Source organism: Etheostoma spectabile, chromosome 5 (assembly GCF_008692095.1).
Source record: "Etheostoma spectabile isolate EspeVRDwgs_2016 chromosome 5, UIUC_Espe_1.0, whole genome shotgun sequence".
In the NCBI taxonomy this organism is placed as follows: domain Eukaryota; kingdom Metazoa; phylum Chordata; class Actinopteri; order Perciformes; family Percidae; genus Etheostoma; species Etheostoma spectabile.
The window spans coordinates 29836608-29861010 of record NC_045737.1 but is presented as its reverse complement, the minus strand read 5'-3'; the positions used below and the strand labels follow the sequence as shown (position 1 = coordinate 29861010).

The 24403-nt window shown below is 43.1% G+C and overlaps 1 protein-coding gene across 1 annotated transcript in view; it reads right to left on the bottom strand.

Moving 5' to 3' along the window:
• Positions 1-11509: 11509 nt before the first annotated feature.
• galnt9 (polypeptide N-acetylgalactosaminyltransferase 9) overlaps positions 11510-24403 on the bottom strand; it is a 113886-nt gene continuing 100992 nt past the window's right edge. The window contains exons 10-11 of the mRNA XM_032516021.1: positions 11826-11993; positions 11510-11667 (exon numbers count right to left, since the gene is read on the bottom strand). Of these exons, the coding sequence (XP_032371912.1) occupies positions 11521-11667; positions 11826-11993 (315 nt within the window). The 3' untranslated portion in view covers positions 11510-11520. The remainder of the gene's footprint in view (positions 11668-11825; positions 11994-24403) is intronic.

The window sequence follows — 24403 nt, the reverse complement described above, 5'->3', positions numbered from 1 at the left end:
GGACTGTAGGGGGCAGTGTTGTTCTGTAGGGATTTATTGTGTTAAATGGACTGTGGACAATCTTGTCCACCTGAAATAAACTGCCATAGTATGTTATATATTAATATTTTACCATATTACTACTATATTTTACCACATATTTCCTTGTTTTGGTCTAATTGGATCCAAAGTCAGTCTTATTATATCTTATTAATGTACTAATTACAGCATAGTTTAGGTGTTTGGTCTTTGATTAGGGTTTGTTTACTGTCATTTAAAACATTTCTTAGAAGAAGAAGAAGAAGAAGAAGAAGAAGAAGAAGAAGACAGGTAAAAACAATAGGGTCCACATATTTTCTCTGCTCGGCCCCTAATTAGTCCGGTACCAGTGTCAGCCCGTTGTGCGATAGTAATGATCACCTGTGCTGAAACAGTGAGCGGTACAACGTTAATATAATAGATCAAGAAATAAAGATTGATAGTAATCAATTTATTCTGGGGCGGCCTCTATCTCACCCAGTGAGAGCGTTCGCCCCTTGTAGACTGAGTCCTGCAGCGGCCCGGGTTCGAATCTGACCCGCGGCCCTTTGCTGCGTGTCCTCCCCCATCTCTCTCCCCCTTTCATGTCTATCCACTGTCACTTTAATAAAAGGGAAAAGCCTCAAAAAAACTAATCCTAAAAAAAAGTGTTTGTGTGTATGTAATACTGACAGGTATATATATCTGTCAAACTGGCCAGTTGATACCAACACACGTGCCATATTACAAAAGGAGAAAATACTGGCATTAGCATTGTTGTCTCTTCACTTAGCATGTTTCCTTAATATCTGATGACACATTAGGGTCATTTTCGGATTTATTACAGTACATATATTACACATTGAACCTTTAAGGAATCGTTTCAGCCCTCGTGTAGGCTACAGGGTGTAATATGTTTTGTAAAATGTAATCACACACTGGTCCCTCTGTACACAGAATGGAACTGAGAGGAATCCATTTGGACCAAATGTCCTCTCAGCACTGCTGTAGGCTACTACACATCACTGAAAAACCTGCAGAGTGGATTTAACATGAAAGCCTTACCCAAAAGAAAGGGAATGCCCTTGAGGTGTAGAAAGAGCATGCATTAAGAATAGCCAGGGGGGAGATACCAGTTCAGTGTTATTAGGCAAATAGCCAAACATGTTGACAGTCAACAGCAGGGACAGTTCAGCTGGGGGGACATATAGAGGACAATCACAAAGATAGTAACCCGTATATACACTGCACTTATAATGACACATTGGCTTTCACTCTTTTCTGCTTGAGGGAATTATGTCAAAGTGAAATTGGCCAACATCCACAGCCAGAGCTGCTGAATAAGATGTATGTCCATGTGCACCACAGACGCAGCACTCTGCCTCACACCATGTGCCTTTGACAGCGTTTTAGGCAAGTGACATAAACATCCATCCCAATCATCCTCAACACCAAAATGAGACTGCTTCTCAGTAACTACTGCCTCCCACTGTGTTGCTCCTCCCTCATCAGTGGGCCGCTCACACCAAACATCTGCACTCCACTAGAATATATCACACGGTGTGTAACTTATAACTGTCCACAAACCTCACTTTAACTTTCATTACTTTAGCTTTTAATTCACGAGCTGCTTCTTAAGGGTCTACCAATATGGAAACTCAGTATTTTATCAATGTTTATTGATCCATTTCTGCAAGGCCATAGTGTTGATATGTATTGTAGGAAACAAGCAGAAAACACTGTGAGAGACCTCTAGTGGGGTGAAGTTGCAGAAAAAGTTGGAGAACATTGCTGTGGCAAATAACCTCAAATGTTGCCATGGGTAATGCATTCCCCCTCAAGCCATTGTGCTGTTTTGGGAAATGGTGCCATTAAAGTCATCACTGTCTACGATGTGGAAAGAACACAGGGATGGGGGAGCAGCAGAAAGTCTGGCTGACCTTGATGGAGCTTATTAGCATAAAGCAACCCTTTGGGCCCCACAGACTGGGGGGTGGTGGCGGTAGTGGTGGTGGTGGTGGTGTGTGTGGGAATGTAGTAAGCTCTGCAAGCTGCTTCCTATAACCTTGTAGTATACCAACCTATAGAATAAGAAGATTATACCTCTCTCGTATTCACTGCTTACAAGCGTATATCTAGAATTCTGAAATGGAGAGTAACAGATTATATATATATATATAACAGGATTGCTGTAATAAAATGACAAAACAGATGGCAATACTGTCAGTGGAAACATTTGGAGCTGAACACAATTCATCATAATTGGATTGGATGCTTTAATCTTATGTTAGACAACACAGCACAGACTTGTACTCATTCAGACATCCAGCAGGAAAAGCCACATTCAGATTTATTTAGAGTGGTGATTTTGTCCACCCAGTCATTTTAAAGGAGAATTTTGGTCAATTTTAACATGTAGATCTGTTTTTTTTAAATGTGGAGTGCTGCCTACACCAAGTTCTCCTCCTGTTAGAGTTAGCACCCAACAGGCTTCAACAGGGCAAGTCTCAAACGTGTTTTTAACCTCTACGCAGGCTCAAAATGTCATTAAAAGTGCCTCCCCATGTGCAGGTATTCCTTCCAAGTGAACACAGGGAATTTGACTGCAGTAGATGTGACAGAAAGGCAGAAAAGTTGTGTCAATCGACTTCACCAGAAAACAAAAAATACACAGAAGTATGTGCAGTAGCTGAATTAACACAACTTTAATGCCTTTTTTTGTGACAGTTGCAGTCAAATTCACTCTGTGCACTTGGAAGGAATAACTGCACATTGATAGGGACTTGTAATGACATTGTGAATATGCTTAGAGGCAAAAAAACAAGTTTAAAACTTGCCCTGTTTAAGTCTGTTGGGTGCTAACTCTAGCAGGAGGGTAACTCGGTGTAGGCAGCACCGATTGGTTTCATTTGTCTCGCTACTGACAGCACTACACATGTAAAAAAAACAGTGCTACATGTTGAAATAGACCAGAATTCTCCTTTAAGTTCAATAATTACGCTCCTTATTTTTTTATGTCCACTAGCTTGTTTCTAACTATGGTTCTGTTTCCCTCATCTCAAGGTTAACAAACTCAGTTTTCACTGAACCTGCTTTCTGAAACCTGTGGCCTGTGGGTTAATTTGGGGTTGAAAAAACGTGTGAAGCTGTTTTTAAGTTTGTGTCAAGGGAGAGTGGCTGATCAATACCAAAGACTTATCATTTATTTGGACAGATGCTTTGCAGCTCGGTCCCGTGGTGATAAAAACACTCCTCACACTGTCATGCACGCCAAGGACGCGTGCAGGAGGAGACAGGTCGGATCAATGTTGATGGAACTTCTCTTGTTCCTGTAAAGGTCATGGATTATTAAATGTGTTGTGTTGCCTCTGAATGTGAGCTAACATATGCTCTCTTCATGATCCAATTAAAGCTGGAACAATAATATAATAATAACTCATTTCACGTGCTAGTTTCCTCCAGTTTGTCTGATAACAGTCCCTGTTTTATGGGAGCCAAACGCAGGCCACGGTCCTAACACCCTGCAGACAACTCATCGTTCTCTATCATGTTAAATGCAGGCCCAGTGAACAGATCAAACCTGTTTCTCTATTCATTTGCCAAATCAGGGCCTAAAGGCATCTTCAGACTTTATTGGTTTACAGCAGTTATTTTGAACCCTGGAGCACTTTCTCCCGACGTTGGATTTATTTGAGCATTAGCGACTGCTGCAGTCCAAACCAACTGGCCGGAGATCTTGTTGAGGGGCTGGTCCCTCTTTAGGTTGCAAAACCAGCCTGGAGCTTTGCCTGCAGAGAGAATGTGATCGGACTCGCTACAGAAAGGAGAATCATCAATATGTAAAATCATAGCACGATTGTGATGGAGCGCATGGCTGCCGTTACAGTAGCTACAGTATATGGTACCTATTTCAGCCCTCGAAGACAGACCTTAAATGTTGCCTGTAGATATGTTCATTTATTGAGTTCATGTGTTCTGTTAATGATCACAATATGCAACCTCCTGTTATCCTAACCTTTCCTCATATTTTGATGTTAATTGTGCTATAAAATGTGTAAATGTCTAGTGTTTTAGATAAATTCATGTTGGCTGTATGAAGCTTTTACACTGACTATTCACCTGAGCCACCCCTGCTGGGTAAAGTTGGTATGGTCCAATTTGAGGGGGGGGGGGCTTCTGGCCTATATAGTCTGGTAGTTGTGTTTGCTCCAGAGAGCAACTAGAGGAAGAGAGGAAAACTGAGGGAAGAGGGCGTAAGTCCCCTCAGGAATGACTTGTTTTTAGGTTTTTAGGAAACAGTGTATGTTTTTTCTTATACTGTGATCTTTGTGTCTCTCATTTTTACATTTTGTGAAAGTGTTTTGTTTTAGCTGTCCTGAATTCCATTTATTTTTGTAACACTATTTTGCCATCTCAACCTAACTTAGGTTTGCAATAAATATCCCAACTTAACAACGTCATATCGGACTCACCTTGTGTAATTTCCCCTACTGCTAGCTACATCTACCCACCACAATAATACACTATGACTGGCATGGGAAACCTAACCAAACTAATACCAAATCAAGTTTTTAATCGAACATGACATGGAGAAATCCCGGGCCATATGGTCCATTTAGAGGAAACAGGTCATTTTGTGTGGATGCTATGGTTAGCCCTTGAAGAATGGTCTGTCATTTGTTGCGTAGCTTGAGTCTTTAGAACGCCAGGACGTAAACTCACACACAAACACACACCCCACATGCACACATACCACCTCGGTGCTGCCTACACAGTTCCATCTTGGAGGCAGAGCAACGCTGGGCCTAATTGTGTCTTGGAGCTACGGTGCTGCTCATCTCTGGAGATCTCATTATAAGATCCACAAGCTGTTCAAGCACGTACCCGCGCTCCTCACTCTCTCATCCCATCAGCTTGTACATTAAAACTGTCTGAAATCTCCATCGCCCCTTTGCAGTATTGACAGAATAAAACAATTATTGTTGATAAGGTGCACCTAAAGAGATCCACATGGAGATAAAGAGATAAACTACTCTGCGAGATGTTTGATCTTGCTGTTAGCTGTCAATAGCGAGTGTCTGGTTCTGAGCTCTGATCCAAGCCGTGAGAGCACGGTGGGTTTCAAAGTCTTCGGAACATTTTGTCCTTGAGTGCTACGCTCTCAGACTGTTTTCACTCCTTCATCCCTCTCTGTTTTCTCTCGCATGGGTACATGTGTTCAACATTTTCGAGGAATAATTCATGATATGCATGTACGCGTGTGTATATAAGACACTGTAAATGCACACTCCAAAAACACATGACATCTGTTGTCTGATCTGTGGCTTTGTCTGGAATCTGAGAATTGAAATCTGTCACCCTAAAAAATAAATATACTCTAACTTAGTTATGGACTGAAGGTGCTTAGGTACCGATTTCACAAGTTACAACTTCAGTTATACGGAAGTTTATGCAGGACATGCTGTTACGTAATACGCATAGGGAAATATGCATATTTGCTCTCTTTCTGAGTGTACAATTAAAAAGATTCCATCTTTCTAGTGCGGACCTAGAGTTTGGAGGCAATTACCTTTCACTAAGCATAAAAAACTTAAAAGCAGGAGGAACAGCTGGCCTGCCTCTCTCTAAAGTTAAAAAAATACACCAACCAGCATCTCTGAAGTTTACTAATGTACAAATTGTATCTGATTATCAAACAAGATACAACGTGTGAGTTCTGTCAACTTATAGCTGCTGAAAGGCAAATGTTTTGACCTTGGAGAGTGCCCGGCTAGCTGCTTCTTCCAGATGTTATGCTAAGCTAAGCTAACTGTCTCCCAGCTCCGGCCCCAGTACCCGCCTTTGAAAGTTGGCATTCTGCCCAGGCAAAGCCACACGTGATGCTATTTTATATTTTTATTACCATATAGCCCACATTATTATTTAGTATTACTCACAGGCTATATTATGTTTATTTGAGTATTCTTTTCTATTCCATTCAGTGTCCGGGCACCATTAACAGGAAGAAAAATGACAAGGAGAAATACTTCCTCTTAGGTCAGGCCAGAATGAAAGTCCTGAATGGGTACTATTAAACTATTATTATATGGGGGCTTAGAAACTGGATGACATTAATCTTTGCAGGAATGATCCACTCTCAGTCCCCATAAAGCCTGACTGTTATCCAGACCACAGGAAAATATATGCGTATTATTATTTTTTTCATATGTAATCTCCAGTAATGGATTTAGGTAGACGGAGCCAAAAGGTCACTTTCATTTCATTTTTATTTTTTACACATTGAAAGAACTTTCAATGAATTTGGTGTTATCTGTACAGTATCTCTAAACATATAGTCTGCATTGCATATCATTGTCTATCAAATAAATCTACAGCAAATGTATATCTTACATCGTCTACAATTAAACGTTTGCGTATTTGCCCCTTAAACTTCTTAATTGAACGTTTGCACCTTTTCCCCGTATTGAGCTGGCTATCTGTCCCCCGGTCTCTGCGCTTACCCAACACGGCAGTAATTGCTGTCAGTTTCTCTGCAGATAAACAAACCTCCGATTTCTCTCTCATAGTTGTGAATATATGTGCAGACAGTATCCATTCCTGGCGGTCCAGGGAATTAGCATTAGTTTGGTCTCACAATGGAAGTGCTGCCTTTTTCAACACTTCTATCAGATGCAGATGAAAGCATACCCTGCACCAAACCCAGTGCCCCCCCCCCCCCCATGCCCCTCCACCCCCAGCCCACAGCTGTCTGAATAATGAAGTCTTGGCTCCAGCCCAGGCGTAAAAAAGAGAAAGAACGAGGGTCCCCTGCTCATGAGACAGATGTGCTGTCCTTGTCCATCCAACCCCCCAACACCAGCACTCAACACCAGTTCCCGCCTCCAGCTCTCTGTCATTCTCACACACACATGCACACACACACACACACACACACACACACCTCACCCTCCACCGGCCCATCGCTCACTGTCAGTCTGTCATCCAGTCTAAGGGAAAATTAAATCTTTAATGCAGACGAACCTTTCTCTTCCACCTTTGTCTGATGCTCAAGCATGCAGCGCTAATACTGTACACACAAGCTAACACACACACACACACACACACACACACACACACACACACTTTGTGTTCACGCAATTGTGACTTCTGTTGGTTACACACACAAGCCTTAATCCCTAATTTTAATTCATAACCCTAACTTCTAAAACTAATCCACCCTCAATGTATTCTTTGAGTTTGAAACTGTCAGTTCCACTGTGCTTCTTCACACGCTCTGCGAGGCATGGATTCAAAGAATCATTGGGACTCTTGTGTATCCAAGATGGTGCAGCCTCTAGGCTCTGGGAACATTCAACATGAGGGGGGTTGTTTGATTCCCTGGAAATCAGAATTCTCGTGAGACAATTTGAGTTTTCTCAACGAGTTACTCTGGCACAGAGTAATATATATTAATTAAATATTAATAGAAACGTATTATACATATCTATCTGTAAAGATTCTGTTTATAGTAATCTGTATATTACGCTCACATTCTGTCTATAGTAATAGCCATCTGTATATATATTAATTGTACATATTCACCTGTAAACTCTGTTATAGTAACAACCATCTGTATATTAGGTTCATATCTGTAAAAATTCTATTTATAATAATATCCACCTGTATGTTATGTTCAGTACATATCCAGCTGTAAATTTAGTTCACAATACTAGTTATCTATATATTATATTCTATATAATGGTATTCACCTCTATATTTGTTCAGTACATATCCATGTCCTGCACTTATGGAACCATTGTATATCCTGCACTTGCTGCTATTGCACTTCTGGTTAGACCTAAACAGCATTGTGTTGCCTGTACCTGTGTAATGACAATAAAGTTGAATCTAATCTAATCTAATCTAATGCTGCTTATTAACTATGCCCTTGTAGCCAAAATGCACCAATCACATCGGTGTATCTGATATAGGCGGGGCCACATGCGGGCAGCACCAATCATATCGGTGTATCTGATATAAGCGGGCCAGAGGCGAGCTGAACAGTTGACAACAGCCGAAGTCATTAGAAAACATTGCAACATGGGTACGGATGAAGACCTTGAAACGGCTTTGGCCACTACAATGAACGAGTTAGACTTGGCTTTTTATCTAAAAGAACAGAAGACGGCGCTCAGAGAAGGCCGTTTTTGCTCTTTTGCCGACCGATACGGCAAGAGTTTAATCTACCAGTTAGCTCCGCTGGGAGCTAAACATACGTACGTCACCCTGTGTAGCGTTGTAATTGGTCGTAGTGATTGGTCCAATTGCGGGCAGTGAGATTTTCAAATGCATGCTTGGTACCGCCCTTCAAGTTGGGCCATTGCCAGACCCTTAACATTTTGGATATGGGTCTGGATTTTCAGGTGTTTGATACATAAAGGTTTGATTGTAGGTGCAGCAGTACCACTACCCTCCCGACAGTAATTTCAACCATAAATTCAAATAATTGGTCTCATTTGTCATCTTTGGTCATACACACATTTGTGTAAATACAGTTAAACCTCATACAGCTCTGCGGCTCTCAGTCTCTGCCGTCTGCCATCTGCACCACACTTCCTCGGAGCCCGCTGGAAATCCACTAGGTAGGCGAGCCTCTGTGGCACAGAGCTGTAACCCACTGACTCAATCCATTCTATCAGGTGTGGAACATTATTCTGCAAGCGTAAGGTCCGGGAAAACCCATTTTGTTAGAATAACAATTTTAACGGTTCAGGCTATTTCCTGACATGTGGGCTGTGAGACATTGCACTGGCAGTGTGTTTGTAAACCTTGTCTGAGACCAGAAAAAGATATTACCTTGCAGGGGCTGGTGCGGTCTCCGTTTAGAGGACACACAGATGATGCATCGCTTATATGAAATGATTAGAGGCAAAGAAGCATGACATGGTGGCAAGTGCAGGCAATCTCTCAGGGTAAACCAGCTGGAAACCAAATTAAAATAGGCCTTTGGAACATGTGGGTTGGATAGCATGGCTAACCCCAGTAAAAAGGACTTTTCACTTTCCATTGCGTCCTAAAATGCTCGGTATGTCTGGGCTTGAGGAGAGTGGAGAAATAGATTGGACACACGCGGCAGCCTCTTGTGAACGCAACAAATGTGTTCAGTGCTTTCAGGATAGACAGCCCTCTTCTAGCTTACATGCTGCTGTATATGATGTCTGTGTCAAAGGGAAAGTAAGAGACAGGTTTTCATGCCTTGTTCTCACTCCCAAAAAAAACAGGCATCTGACTCAGCTGCATGCTGTTGGAAAATGCACAGAGCCCTCTGTAAAAAAAATAAATAAAAACAGCATCACTGTTGAAATATTGGGGAAAGAAAGCTCCACTTACCATCTGGCAAATCTAGGATCTGTAGCAGTGAACGTTCCCATTGCATGACAACCTTATGGGATGGGAATGATTGAAAACCTTCAGGCATTACCAGGAAAAGTGTTCAAAAAACATAATACTTTGATTGCAAAATGCACGAAAGTATATGTATTATATATCAGTTAGTTATCTTGAAAAAAAACTCTTTGGCAAGTGATGGTTTAAGCGGGTTAATGCCCTTTGAGGTGTCCCTTCAGGTAATGAATCAGTCTGGCGGAGGCTCCGGCTTCCCTGTTGTCCATTAGTTCCTGATAATGGACACCTTGTCGGGCATTAACCCTTTACTAAACGGTGTGCCCAGCAATAACAGGACCATCGCTGGTCAGGGGAGGAAGACCAGAACCTAATGGAGTTCATTTGTTAACTTACGTTGGGGAGCAGGGCCAGGCCTAAGCCGCACCTCTAATCACCAGAAAAACCAGCAGCCGGCCTCACGTGTCTCTGATTGCTTGACCCACCCTCCCTTTCCCTCCCCTTCATCCATCCATCTCCCCCTCATCCCTTCCTGTTGCACACCTCTCTCATGTCTCATCTAGGTACCGTCTGGGGTTCTGTAAACGGACGAAAACCGCTTCCGAGACAGAACCCCCTCCACTCTGAGTCTCCTCCATCACCCATCCTCCCAGACCAGCCGTCAGACAACATCCACAGCTATTCATCTATCTGCACATTCATAATGTTCATTAAATCTTTAACTAACACATTGTTGGTGTGGTCCTTGCTAGTGAACCAATAGTTTGCGCATTATAATCATAGACTGTATATTTATTAATGGTCTATTATTATAATGTATGTCAAAAGTGGTGACTTACATACTGTAACCGTAAAAATAAAAAAGTACAATTGTGAGCGTCTCTTGAACATATTGAAGTTAAAAGCATGTCAAAAGACACTTTCAAAACTGCCCTGTTTTTGGCTGGACATAAGAAATAAAATTAAGCAAGTAAAGAGTCTTTGAGAGTTGAATAATTGGAAAGCTGTCATTGCTTTCTGACGACCTGGTCATCTTTGGGCGTGTTGGAACAAATACAGAACATAGGGCCAGAAACCAGATGGAGGCACAAGGTGGCTGTGACTACAGCACAACAAAAGACAAGCGATTGTGTTGCATTGGAGCAATTAAAATAGAACAAAAGAAACTGCCGAGTTTTTATGGATCACGCAGCCAGCCAAGTTCGTGAGGGAGCAAGGGTTGACGCTGACTCTTTGAACTGACAACAGAAGTTATGCAAACGCTTAGAAAGAGAAGGGCGGAGAGGTTCCTCATCATAAAAAGGATTTTATTATCCTGACTGTCATCAGAGGACGGATATCAATTTTTCACTTTTTACAATATATTACTATCATTAGACTGTTTTATACATTGTTTTATATATTAATAATTTCCAAATAATTTTGTACATGCTTTTGGGATTGACATTCCCTGGTCAGATTAGACAGAAAAATGAGAAAAAGGCACATGATTGCTCGTGTCCTCGGAGAGCAATACAGTCCAAAGAAAGAAAGAACTGTAGTCTGTGGGAGTAGGACGGTAGCAGGTGAGACGCCTCCCGGTCCCATGATGGCCAGTCCCTTTGAAGCCTGTTACATGTCTTGTCAGTGTGGCACAATACGTCCAAAGCAATTTTCCAAATCACAGCGTAAAATAATCACTCCGATGTGGCAACCGACCCAATCATATATTTTGATTTGCTCAGATGCACTGAGGAGAAAAAAAACTCTCTCTTTCTCATCTCCACAAATCCGATAGTTGTACAGTAGAAACAAAAGAATGACTGGATCTTGAACCAACTTCAGTGGCTACACTCAGATGTCTTGTTACGTTGTTCTGTACATGAAGCTGAATGTCAGTAATGTGGACCATTTCTGTCATAAGGTCTCTGTGAACGTGCAGCTCAGTGGAACACATGAATTGATCAGATTCTTCTTTAATACGCGGTGTGTGAAAGCTCTGTGGCCTGAGGGAAGCTGTGTGTGCCGGGCAGTCTGCAGTGTGAAATACCACACACTAGCACCACCAGTTTGTGCTCCTTTCTGAACTGTTCCCAGTTTGAGATCCAACTGTGACTTGAAACACTGCCCAAACTGTCTCAGGGATTTTGTTTTTCTCCAGCTTTAATGCCTCGGATGCTTAATCCAGTTGCGTATCATCCATTTCTGACCAGAGCATCTCTGGACAACCAGGCGAAGACCAAAGTTAGCATCTTTGGACATTTCTACCTCCAAGCATCGACCAGTGTCCCTGCTGATGATTGGGCCATTCTGCAAGAAAAAAAAACGTGAAAATAAGACCAAATCTGTACAAAGACCTTATTGACAGAATAACTCCCATGTTAGGTATTCAGTAGCATATGTCTTGTTTTACCCTTCATGGCATGCACTGATGAAGCTCTGGCTCAAAACAGTTTTTTTCTTTTTACCTGTGTGAAGTCCCAAAGCCTCTGGGACTTCCTTGAAACAGCGTCACATTTCTTAAGTCTAGGAGTGCGTCCTCTGCCATCGTCAACAAGGCATTTTGTGTCAGGCAGGAAGGTGGTCGACCCCAGGGGTCCTAGCTGGAGGAGCCCCTCGTTAGCGTAGCGGGCAAGCTGCAACACACAGAAAACCAAAGTGTCACACTGGAGCAGAAATCACAGCTTCAAAAAACAATTTTTTTTTTCAGTCCGCAGTAGTAGGGTTGAAAGTTTTCAGACTGGTCGGCCGTGGATGGATGGATAGAAAAGTTATTATTCTTTCATTTTTTTTGCATTTTTAAGTAGGTTATTTTACACAAAAAATAGTTGGCAAAGAACTTATTGCAAATGTTGATACTGCGCTCTGCCTTTGGATAATCCTAGCCGAATGTAAAATGGCATTTTCAACAGACAATAAACTTTATTTAGATTATTTGCAGCCCAGTTTGGAATGACAAAATAAATTAAGATGGAACTTCATTTAAATTATTTATATGGATTCCATTAGAGGTGGGGAAATATTAATAGGCAAAGTACATGTAGCTTTTTTTATATGATAAAAGATGCCAAAAAGTCACAATCAGGTCTTTTAACCAAAAAGGTAGTTATTGTATTTTGCCTTAACATTTTCTCTTTAGTACAGTAAACTTCCTAGATTGAAAATGTTCGACTGTTTCTTTATGACATGTGGTTTCAGTGTTCAGCACTGCACAGAAACCCCATTGGCCAGCTATTAATGTCGCATTATTTTTCCAAACCAAAACGTGATCCCTGACTGATTAATCCTTCACATGAAAGGCTCGGTGATGATACGTATCCATTACGTAAGGACACAGTAGAGATAGCATTTATTATTTATGGGAGTGATCCTCTCGGGAAAAAAATGAGATGCCAAAGATACAGCAGCCCTGCTTTGAGGGGAACACACATACATGACTCACAGACACACTGCCAGGGTAGGGAGCTGCTGTGTTACCTCAGGAGGAATCAATGCAACACAAAGCCTCTGAGTTCAGACTCTGAAAAGCTGACTTAAGAACAATGTGTCTTCCAATGCTTTATTGATGCAAACACATGCTATATCCATGTATTTCTGTCACAATTTTTTTTCTTTTTCCGAAAACATCTTTAAGGTTAAGAGTCTGGATGTCATCCTTGACAGCACATTATCCTTTCAACCCCATTTCAATAACATTATCCGGTCTACATCAATCACCTCCGCCCCCCTCCCTACCCCCCCCCACACTGCCGCCATCCTGGTCCACAGTCTCGTCACTTCCCGTCTGGATTACTGTAACTCTCTGCTCTTCCCTCACAAATCCCCCCATAAACTTCAGCTGGTCCAGAATCCAGCTGCCCCCATCATAACTCGACCCCCCCTCCATCCACCACATCACTCCTGTACTCCAACAGCTCCACGCTGGCTCCCGGTCCAGTTCAATATCCGATTCAAAGTCCTCCTGTTTGCATTCAAGGCCATCTACAACCTCCCCCCCGCCCCCCGCCCCCCGCCCCCCATTTGTCTGATCTCCTCCAGCGTCCCACTCCCTCCGATCCTCTTCCTCCATACACCGGTCTGTCCCCTCCGCCCGTCTCACCACCATGGTACTCATCACTGGACTCTGGAACTCATCACCACCCCAGCTTAGGAACATCACCCCCCACCCCCCCCCCCCCCCCCCCCATTTCAAATCACAACTCAAAACACATCTTATTCCACTTGAATGTCTATTGCTCTGCCTTTTTCTGTTGTTATTGTTGTATAGTATTTTTTGCTGTTTTCAAAATATCTTATGTATGAATACCCTGCACGTGTCCTTGAGTGCCGAGAAAGGCGCCTTTAAATAAAATGTATTATTATTATTAATATTATTATTATTAAAAGGATAGTTTGGATCTTTTAAAGTGAAGTTGTATGATTGCATGATTGTATTATTACATGTGCTTTATGTTTAGAGTATTTCACCACTTTGCCTTGCCGTCAGACAGCCCTCTCCATACATACATCTATGCTCTCTTTAAAGCCACCAGACTCGTTTGACAGAAACATTTATTTTACCTTGAAGAAAGGAGAAGTTTCTGGTCTGCTGCTGCCTCTATCATATTAGTAGTAGTAGTAGGAGTAGTAGTTAAAAAGGAGTTGGGGGGTATGAAGAAAATTAAATAACGGTTTCAGTTCCTCGTCTTAAAGGCACCAAGGTAAAGTGGTGCCAATATTATGACTTCATATCAAGGTCTGGGTTTGTAATTCTGAATGGCAGCGTGTCCATTACAAAGTGATATAGGACACCTCATAAGGAGATCTGGTGACTGTTCACCGTTCTAACTGAATGTTCATTAAATGAAAAAGAAAATGTGAAAAGGTTTTTTCCACCACTGTTGTGATCCTTCAGTGCCTCGTCCTCTGAACACCACAGGATGGCGCTAACACACAAGCTAACAGAAGTAAGTCATACTACCCTGCAATACCCCTCTTCTTGAGGTACTTTGATCAAATCAAATCCCATTCACTGGTCAAATCGTGACAGTACACACGGCCTATCATTGGTTTGTGAAAGTCTTTATTGATTTGGGAACAGTAACATGGCTGGATACCATAATTTAGCTTGTTGGTAAACGTACTATCAAATTATATTTACTGATAGGCTGCCAACCGCACACAATGTTATTGATTTTGAATCTTGCTAGCATAGCGTTAGCTTTCTGGCTCGTAGCTGTCTGACCCAAAGGGTTCTATGAGTTGAATGGACTATAATAATAACTAAAAATATCTCCTGTTGCCAAGCGTGGAGAGTCGTAGCTAAAGTCCGTCCTATTTACTGGAGCAGTGAACCAAATTTGCATTGCATAAAAACCTTGTGGGATGGGAATGATTGTTCCAGGTATTAGTCAAACCCTCAGGTTTTCCCAGGGAAACCGCCATAAAAAAAATCTTTTCATTTTGATTTTTAAAATGAATTCAAATGAATGAATGGTCTTAGGAAAATTGTATTTGGCAAGTATACCATGGTATGAGTGGTTTAATGCCCTCTGAGGTGTCCTTAATCATATAATTAATGATAATTCTGGCATCACTGTCCATTAGTTCCTGATAATGGACAACTCGTCAGGCATTAATTCTTACATACACTTAAACAGAAATGGATTTTTTTTTTGGTGGTCCTTCTTGCTGCAGCACATGCTGCCCCCGTCCACACCCGGACATTTCCTAGCTTCCTTGTTAGGACTCCTCTCTGCTTCTCCAAACTGCCATCTACTGTAGGTAATACACAGACTGTGGATAAGTAACGTAGAAAGCCCCGCTTCAAATGATCAGAACCAACCCTATAAGACAGGGGTCTTCAACGTTTTCCAGGCCAAGGACCCCCAAACTGACGAGATGGAGCGGGGACCCCCTAATTATATATATTGTATAACATTGTGTTGTATCAAACTGGTCCTATAGTGCCATGTGTGCATTGATGACTGAAAGACATCTTCTGCCTCCATTTATCTGTTTACTACAGTGAATTCATGTTAATGTGTATTTAAAGACATTTCAATTAGTGGAAAAAATTGCGGGGGGGGGGGACTATAAAAAAAAAAGTCTAATCAACCAAAACGTTCGCGACCCCCATGCAGTACCTCCCCTGTTGAAGACCCCTGCTATAAGAACAAAAAAAGGTTTGACTAAAAATCCCATTTTCCAGACTTTTTTCTTCATAGCTGGGCTGGTCCTGCGACTTATAGTCGAGTACGACTAATAGTCGGGAAAATACGGTAAGCACATTTTTGACCCCATTGTATCTGTATGTATCTAGTATCTAGATATTCATATTTTTCAGTTTTTTTTAGACGTTATGTATTTATATTTATCACTCTACATGCTCTGCACACCCATTTAAGCATTTATTTATTTTAATTCATGTAACTATTAACTCAACTTTTCCACAGTGTTTTTAATTGTTTATTGTATTCTTTTAAGCTGTGAACTTTGCACGTGATTTTCCTACTACAGTGTACTGTGGTATGGCAATAAAGAAATCTTGAATCTTGAATTTCAAACGCAGACCTTGTGACTGCCGTCTCTAAAAAAACCTGTAAACAAATCTGTGAAGTATATCTATCATTGTGTTCACATCCAGTTAAAGTACTTTTGTCAGTCAATTCCAGCATACAAAACCTCTCTGAACTTAGAAACCTTCGTCTGAGTGGATGTTTTTTGGAGCATGGATGGATAAAGTAGAGTTGCAGTAAGTGGCCTGTGTGGGTGTTGCTCCTTGTGAGAAGAGAGAATGCAGGTGGTATTTAATCCAATGTTCTGCCCTAAAGAGCACTTAACAACTAATAGGAAAACAATGAAGCACCACTTTGTGTGTCACTCAAAGCTCACTGGAGCTGGTTGGCTTGTTTATAAGGATGCTGATAAGAATAACTCTTTGGATTAAGCTATGTCGGACAATTACATAAACATAGTTCAAACTCAGTCTAATGCGAGACCAAACACTGTGAATGTGTGCTATTTTTCTCCAGGTAGCAGCCTAAAGGTCATAATTAATAACAGGCAGTTTTTTGAGAATTCTTACTGGAGTTTGGAATTGCTGTCTTGGGTCTTTCGAGGTTATAACGTTCTAAGCAGAAATATCATGGTGTAAACTATGACTGGGCGCAAGAAAAAAAAACATATAATCCCCACTAATACCTGTTTACAGCTCAATCTGTCAGCCTTTTATATGCTAATACATTTAAAATGGGACCATAACAAATAATTAACACAAGGAAATGATTCTGCCAAGCCAATTAACCTGGGCCTCATGCAGCAACATTAGACGCTCCATTGCCTTGCTGCAATCCTAAAAATTGTGCGCCACTTTCTGGAGGTCAAGCTAATCACTTTATTAATTATAGCATTAATGCTGTAACAATGTCAACACACGATGTGAGTGTTTGTGCATTGTATTGGGTTGTAATCTCCACATTTCTATCTTTCCTGTCCCTTGCTCCACCTGGAAGTTATGAGGAAGTGTTTTCTACAGATTTGAACAAACGTCTTAACCCTCGAAAATCAACGCTTTTGTTGACGCTTTTTATGGATGTTGTTGACTTTTTCTTATGTTTTTGTCCCTTTTTTCGCCCAACATTTCTCACTTTTTTGACATTTAACACTACGTAACACTAAGTTTAGTTTTACAGTTATTTGGAGAATTTATGGTCAATACACCTCATTTATAGGAAATTATACCTGATGTTTGAGTTAGTAAAGCAGAAATAAGGAATTTAATTTGAATTAAAGGAAACTATGCTGATGGATAATCATAGACTGGAATATGTCAACTTTGACTCAACAATATTTCAAAACCACTTCAATTTGTTTTCAAATGCTATAAAATTCAATAAGACACCCCAAAATTAATGAAAGTAGAGATTTGTACTTGCCCAATTGCGTTGTGTGGAATCAATCATGTTATTTTGGGGGATTACAATTGGGTAGTTAAAAAGAACATAAATATAGGAAAACAGGTCAATATGACCTGAGGACAACATGAGGGTTAAGAGGGGCTTGGCTTGGGGCCTCAACACTGGACCTTGCACATGTCCTGTCCATATGAGGCCATGGTCTAGCATGGGAATCTGAGTTAGCTCCCCATCTCTACAGAAACCTCTAAAAGGGAGACTTAAGAGGCCTCACAGCATCAGCGGGGCACAGGGAGTCCATCAGCACCATGCACACCCACCCACTGCACATAGCTCGGATTCCTTGTGGGAGCAAATCCTTTCTTTTCAGTCTGATAGCCCTATTTTCATGGCGGCAGCAAACAGCGCAAGAAGTTGTTAAAATTTTGGTGAAAATTGGGTTTTGCATATTGCATTGAGAATAAGTACTTTTCAGTGAACAGCAAACTAAATATTTGATGCAAAAGAACAGCTATAATTGAATAAGGTTTAAAATGAAAACAATAGCAGTTAGTGAGTAAATCAGTGTGCATTGTCCTTTAAATAAGGCCCTGTCTACATGAACACGTATCACCTTTGTTGACGTGAGACAAATCTCTGCAATGGGGGACGTAGCTAAGATATTGCTGCTAATAACTGTACTAACTGGGCTTGTTACATATATACAGATACATGCACTCAGTTCTCTCGTATTACAGAACCGAGGCTGTCATGGTCTGAGCAGACCAAGATTTCATTTCTGTTTCTTTAAACAAGTTTGCAAATAATTTGTTATGCTAGAGCGCCATCTACTGACGGTAGTAGGTATTGAGAATGGACTGCTGGGTAATTTGAACGGTATATTTCCTGTTTACCGTGCTGACACACAAGAGTAGTCACCGACAAGATTGTTTGTTCTGCTGTCTCCGGACAAGTTATTATTTGCAGTTGTTTAATGTTTTTTACACCTACACGAAGGCAATGCCCGTAAGTACAACAGTCATATTCAAAGGTTTATGAAATGTATAAGCAGTTTGTTCTTGGCAGTAACAGTGTTTGTTGCATGTGCGCTGCTAGCAAGTGTGTTTGTAGCATTTACGACAAGACAAAATGGACTAAAAGTAGTTTTATGTTTGTTCAGTTTTACAGCATAAATAAAGGAAAGGAGAAAAGGAATGAAGATCTCTTGCATCCACATTCTTTGTGCGTCCTAGCCTGATGGTTGTAAGCTTGCTGGATAGCTGAGTAGCGCTACACTTAGTGAGGCCAGTACAGTAAAAGGGCAGACCCTCGCCCGTCAAGAGGACGGACTTTTCAGCAACCTGCGAACAATTTGAGAGCCAACCGCCTGCTCCATAAGACATGGAACTTCAGCCAGATACGCAGCTACCCACAGGGTTAACCGAAGCCGACTTGCAAAACCTGGAGGTGAGATCTCAAGTGTCGATGTCAGGCTCCACTCGTGCGTCCGCACGTGGATCAACCCGCAGTTCGGAGAAAAGCACGATGTTAGCCACAGCAAAAGCAAAAGCTCAAGCAGCCCGAACCAGAGCTGCCTATGCAGAAAAAGAATTAGAAATTAAACTTCAAAAAGCTAAGCTAGAAGCGGAACTGGAAGCACTGCAGTGCAGAAAGGAAATGGAGGCTGCAATAGCCGAAGCTGCAGCACTTCAAGCCGAACTGGAAGACGACAAAAGCCTTGGGGAACCGGGATCAGAGGGGAACCAACGGTATTTCACTGCACGGGATATCCCAGAAAAACGAGAAGTAAAGCTGGAAAATCACACAGCCCTTCCCAGCGCACCCAGTTACTTGCTACCCACAAAAAGATATCAGACACCAACGCACACCTGCAACAAAGCATGGCAGGGAGCAACAGGTCACACTCTTCCTGGTCCAAGCCCAGGCGGTGGCTTACCCTCTCACCACACATCAAAACCAGACAACCACGGCGCTGTAACCACAGATCTAGCCAGATTTATTGCAAGAAGTCAGCTGGTCTCCACTGGACTGACAAAGTTTGACGACAGGGCAGAGAACTACTGGGCGTGGAAAGCCTCATTTTGCAACACCATAGACAACATAGTACTGACGGTAGCAGAAGAAACTGACCTCCTGATCAAATGGCTCGGCAAAGAGTCTTCAGAACAGGCACGCAGGCTAAGAGCAGCCCACATCAGAGATCCACAGAGTGGCGTCAGGGACATCTGGCAGCGCCTCGAAGAGTGTTATGGCACTCCGGAAGCCATTGAAGGGGCGCTATTCACAAGACTGGAGGACTTCCCAAAGATATCCAACAAAGAACCAGCAAAGCTGCGCGAGTTAGCCGACCTCCTACGAGAACTGCATGCTGCAAAACAAGATGGATTTCTTCCAGGACTGGCTTATCTGGACACAGCTAGGGGAGTAGCTCCAATTGTTGAAAAGTTACCATACAATCTGCAGGAAAAGTGGATGTTTTACGGCTCACAGATCAAACGCGAGCGCCAAATTCCCTTCCCTCCATTCAGTGTATTTGTAGAGTTCATTCACACACAAGCCAAAGCTAGAAATGATCCCAGTTTTACCATCACTCTGCCTACAACACCCTCCATCAAGAGAGACAAGACCAGGGGTTTCCCAAGTCATGCACATCAGCCTGTTGCAGTTCACAAAACTCAAGTTGCTGACCCCAGCCAAAAAAGTGAGCCAAAAGCCAACGCTCCTGATCCAAGCAAACATTGCCCAATTCATCAAAAGCCTCACTCGTTAGTACAGTGCAGAAGCTTCAGAGACAAGTTACTCAATGAACGCAAACAGTACCTTAAAGAAAACTTCATCTGCTTTCGCTGTTGTGCTTCGACTGCCCATATTGCAAAAAACTGCAACACAGCAATAACGTGCGCAGAATGCCAAAGCGACAAACATGTTGAAGCCATGCATCCTGGTCCATCCCCATGGAAGGCAAAGCCGACCGCACACATTTCAGATGATAGCAGGGAGAACGAGGAGAGCGTCACGTCCAAGTGCACTGAAGTATGCGGTGAAGGGGTGAGTGCGAGAGCCTGTTCAAAAATCTGCCTAGTTAACGTGTACCCCCACGGCCAACGGGAAGCTGTGACCAAAGTGTATGCCATCATTGATGAACAAAGCAACAAGTCTCTAGCCCGATCTGACTTCTTTGAGTTGTTCAACGACAAGAGCACTCCATCACCATACACATTGAGAACGTGTGCAGGCAGCATAGAGACAACTGGAAGGAGGGCGTGTGGCTACATGTTGGAGTCATTCGATGAGAAGATCTGCATTCCTCTTCCAGTCCTCATTGAGTGCAACGAGCTCCCAAATAACAGGTCAGAAATTCCCACTCCCAATGCAGCTCTACATCACCCCCACCTGAAAAGCATAGCCAGTGAGATTCCCCCCTTAGATCCCAATGCAGAAATACTCCTTTTGCTAGGAAGAGACATTTTAAGAATCCACAAGATCCGTAAGCAAATAAATGGACCCAGCAGTGCCCCGTTTGCTCAGAAATTGGACATAGGGTGGGTGGTGATTGGAGATGTCTGCCTTGGCACAGCACACCGCCCCTCAGCAGTCACCACTCTAAAAACATCCATCTTAGAGAACGGTCGCCCCAGCTACCTCACGCCCTGCTATAACCACCTGCGTGTGAAAGACCTCACACAAAGCTGCCCTGTCCTGCAGTTTCCTCCACCTCAGCGTGCTGCTGTCCATCCAGCTCCTCTACTTTGCGGAGATGACACGGATTCCTCTATCTTCACCTGCACCGACAACGACCACCAGCCTGCTCCATCCATCGAGGACCTCAAGTTCCTGAAAATAATGGACAATGAAGTTTTCAAAGACGATACTCAGAGCTGGGTTGCACCGCTCCCGTTCCGGTCTCCCAGGAGACGCCTGCCTAATAACAGAGACTATGCACTGAAACGCCTAAAGTCAGTATGCCACACGTTAGAAAAGAAACCTGTGATGAAACAACACTACATGCAGTTCATGCAAAAGATGATTGACTGTCGACATGCTGAAATTGCACCAGCCCTTCCAGAAAAAAAAGAATGTTGGTACTTACCATCTTTTGGCATCTACCATCCCAAAAAGCCAGAACAGATTCGCGTTGTGTTCGATTCAAGCGCCCAGCATGAAGGAGTATCACTCAACAATGTCCTGCTGAAAGGGCCTGATGTTAACAACAACCTGCTGGGTGTCCTCATCAGGTTTAGAAAAGAAAAAATTGCAGTAACCGCAGACATTCAGCATATGTACTACTGCTTTGTCGTCAACGAAGAGCACCGAGACTACTTAAGGTTTCTGTGGTTCCGTGACAATCAGTGGGACAATGACGTTGTGGATTATCGAATGCGTGTCCACGTCTTTGGAAACACACCATCCCCTGCTGTAGCAATCTACTGCCTCAGAAAAGCAGCAACAGAAGGAGAAGCCGAATTCGGCTCAGACGTACGGGCATTCATCGAAAGAGACTTTTACGTCGATGATGCTTTGAAATCCTTCGCAACCGAGTCTGAGGCCATCAGCATCATCAAGCGAGCACAAGAGATGCTCTCCCGCTCTGGTCTCAGACTGCATAAGATCACAACAAACAGTGCAGCTGTCATGAGCAAATTCTCCCCGGAAGATCGTGCAAACAGCATCAAAGATCTGGATTTCTTGACGGACGAAGTACCCATACAGCGCAGCTTAGGCATAAGCTGGAACATTCTCACAGACACATTCACCTTTCAGGTGCAAGAGGACGACAAACCGTTTACACGCAGAGGCGTGCTGTCCACCATTAACAGCATCTTCGATCCTCTCGGCTATCTCTCACCCGTCACCATACAAGGAAGATCACTGCTTAGACAGCTGACCATAGAAAACGGAGAGTGGGATTCACCTTTACCGGAAAATCTGAAAGCAGAGTGGCTGAAGTGGAAAGGTTCCCTCCAGTGCCTTCATGACCTACAAATTCCTCGCTGCTATACATCCCTGTCTCCATCTGCAGCTAGCTCGAGAGAGTTGTGTGTGTTTGCAGACGCATCGACCAAAGCCATTGCTGCGGTAGCTTACCTGAAAGTGACCGGCACAGATGGCCACTCTGAAGTCGGATTTGTCCTCGGCAAATCAAAGCTAGCACCTGTCAAAGAAACAACCATACCCAGGCTTGAACTCTGCGCGGCAGTCCTGGCCGTGGAAATAGCTGAGTTTGCCGTAAGTAACATGGACTTGCACATGAACTCTGTGTCTTTCTTCTCAGACAGTAAAGTTGTGCTAGGCTATGTCAACAATGAGCAGAGAAGATTCTACGTCTATGTGAGCAACAGAGTGCAACGCATCAGACAAGCTACATCACCACAACAATGGAAATATGTCCCATCAGAGCTCAACCCAGCTGATCACGGCTCCAGATCTGTACCCGCAGCCTCGTTAAAAGACACAAACTGGCTGACTGGTCCAGTTTTTCTGCCCAGTAAGCCACCATACAATGTTCAGCAACATTTTGACCTCATCGACCCTGGGTCTGACCCTGAAATCAAGCCAAAAGTGTCAGTGCTAGTCACCCAAACCTCCACATGTCATCTGGGGATGAAGCGCTTCGACCGTTTTTCAAAGTGGACCACTATCCTGAGAACACTTGCCATGTTGATTCACATTGCTCAGTGTTTTATGCAGACCATCTGTGACAGCACATGCAGAGGGTGGCATATCTGCAAAAAGGCAGCCACGCCAGACAACCTGGAAAAAGCAAGGAAAATCCTGATTATGAACATGCAACAGGACACATATGCTAATGAACTTGACAACATACGAAAACAGACAGACGTACCAAAGCAAAGCAGCATCAAAAAGCTTTGTCCAGTGATTGACAGTGATGGACTTCTCCGTGTTGGAGGACGTATCTCTCGGTCTGGCTTAGAGATGAACAGGACCAATCCTCTCATCATCCCAGGTCAGCATCACCTAACAACCCTCCTCGTGCGACACCACCACGAGCAGGTGAAACATCAAGGCAGACACTTCACTGAAGGAGCTGTCAGGGATGCTGGACTATGGCTGGTAGGAGGAAAGAAGTGCATAAGGAGCACACTATTCAGGTGTGTCACATGTAAAAGACTGCGCGGCAAAATGGAGCATCAGCTTATGGCAGATCTGCCTGCAGACAGGCTTCAAATTGCCCCACCTTTCACCTACATCGGCCTGGACGTGTTTGGCCCATGGGAGGTGATCTGCCGTCGGACCAGAGGTGGACAGGCCAACAACAAAAGGTGGGCTGTATTGTTCACATGCCTCACTGTTCGTGCAGTGCACATAGAGGTAATAGAGACTTTAAGTGCATCCAGTTTCATTAATGCTCTTAGGAGATTTTTCTCCATCAGAGGGCCTGCAAAGTTAATCAGGTCTGACCAAGGCACAAATTTCACTGGAGCATCAAAAGAATTGAACTTGGAAGAAAATGCAGAGATGCAGCGATACCTGCAAGACCAACAGTGCACATGGATCTTCAATCCCCCACATTCCTCCCACATGGGAGGCGCCTGGGAGCGGCTTATTGGTGTGGCACGCCGCATCCTAGACTCCATGTTTCTGCAGCAGCGTTTTTCCTCTCTGACGCACGAAGTGCTTGTCACACTCATGGCAGAGGTGTGCGCAATCATAAATGCAAGGCCTCTGCTGCCTGTTCCCACCGACCCAGAGAGCCCGCTCATCCTCACCCCATCAATGCTGTTAACACAAAAGACCGGAACTCCATCTTCACCTCCAGCAGACTTCGGCAAAGCTGAGATCCTCCGTCAACAGTGGAAACAGGTGCAGCATCTTGCAGAGACTTTTTGGCACAAATGGCAACGTGAGTACCTGAACACCCTGCAAAGTCGGACCAAGTGGCAGGACACAAGGCCTAACTTGCAGGAAGGAGACATTGTCTTGATGAGAGACAGTGCTGTGAAAAGACACTACTGGCCTATGGCTATGGTCACAAAGGCTCTTCCTAGCAAGGACAGTGCAGTAAGATCTGTGGAAGTAAGAGTTATTCGCCAAGGCACTCCTAAAGTGTACACCAGACCAGTTTCTGAACTTGTTTTGCTGTTTTCTTCTAAATCTGATATTGAGCGTTTGGACATGTAGACTCATAAATA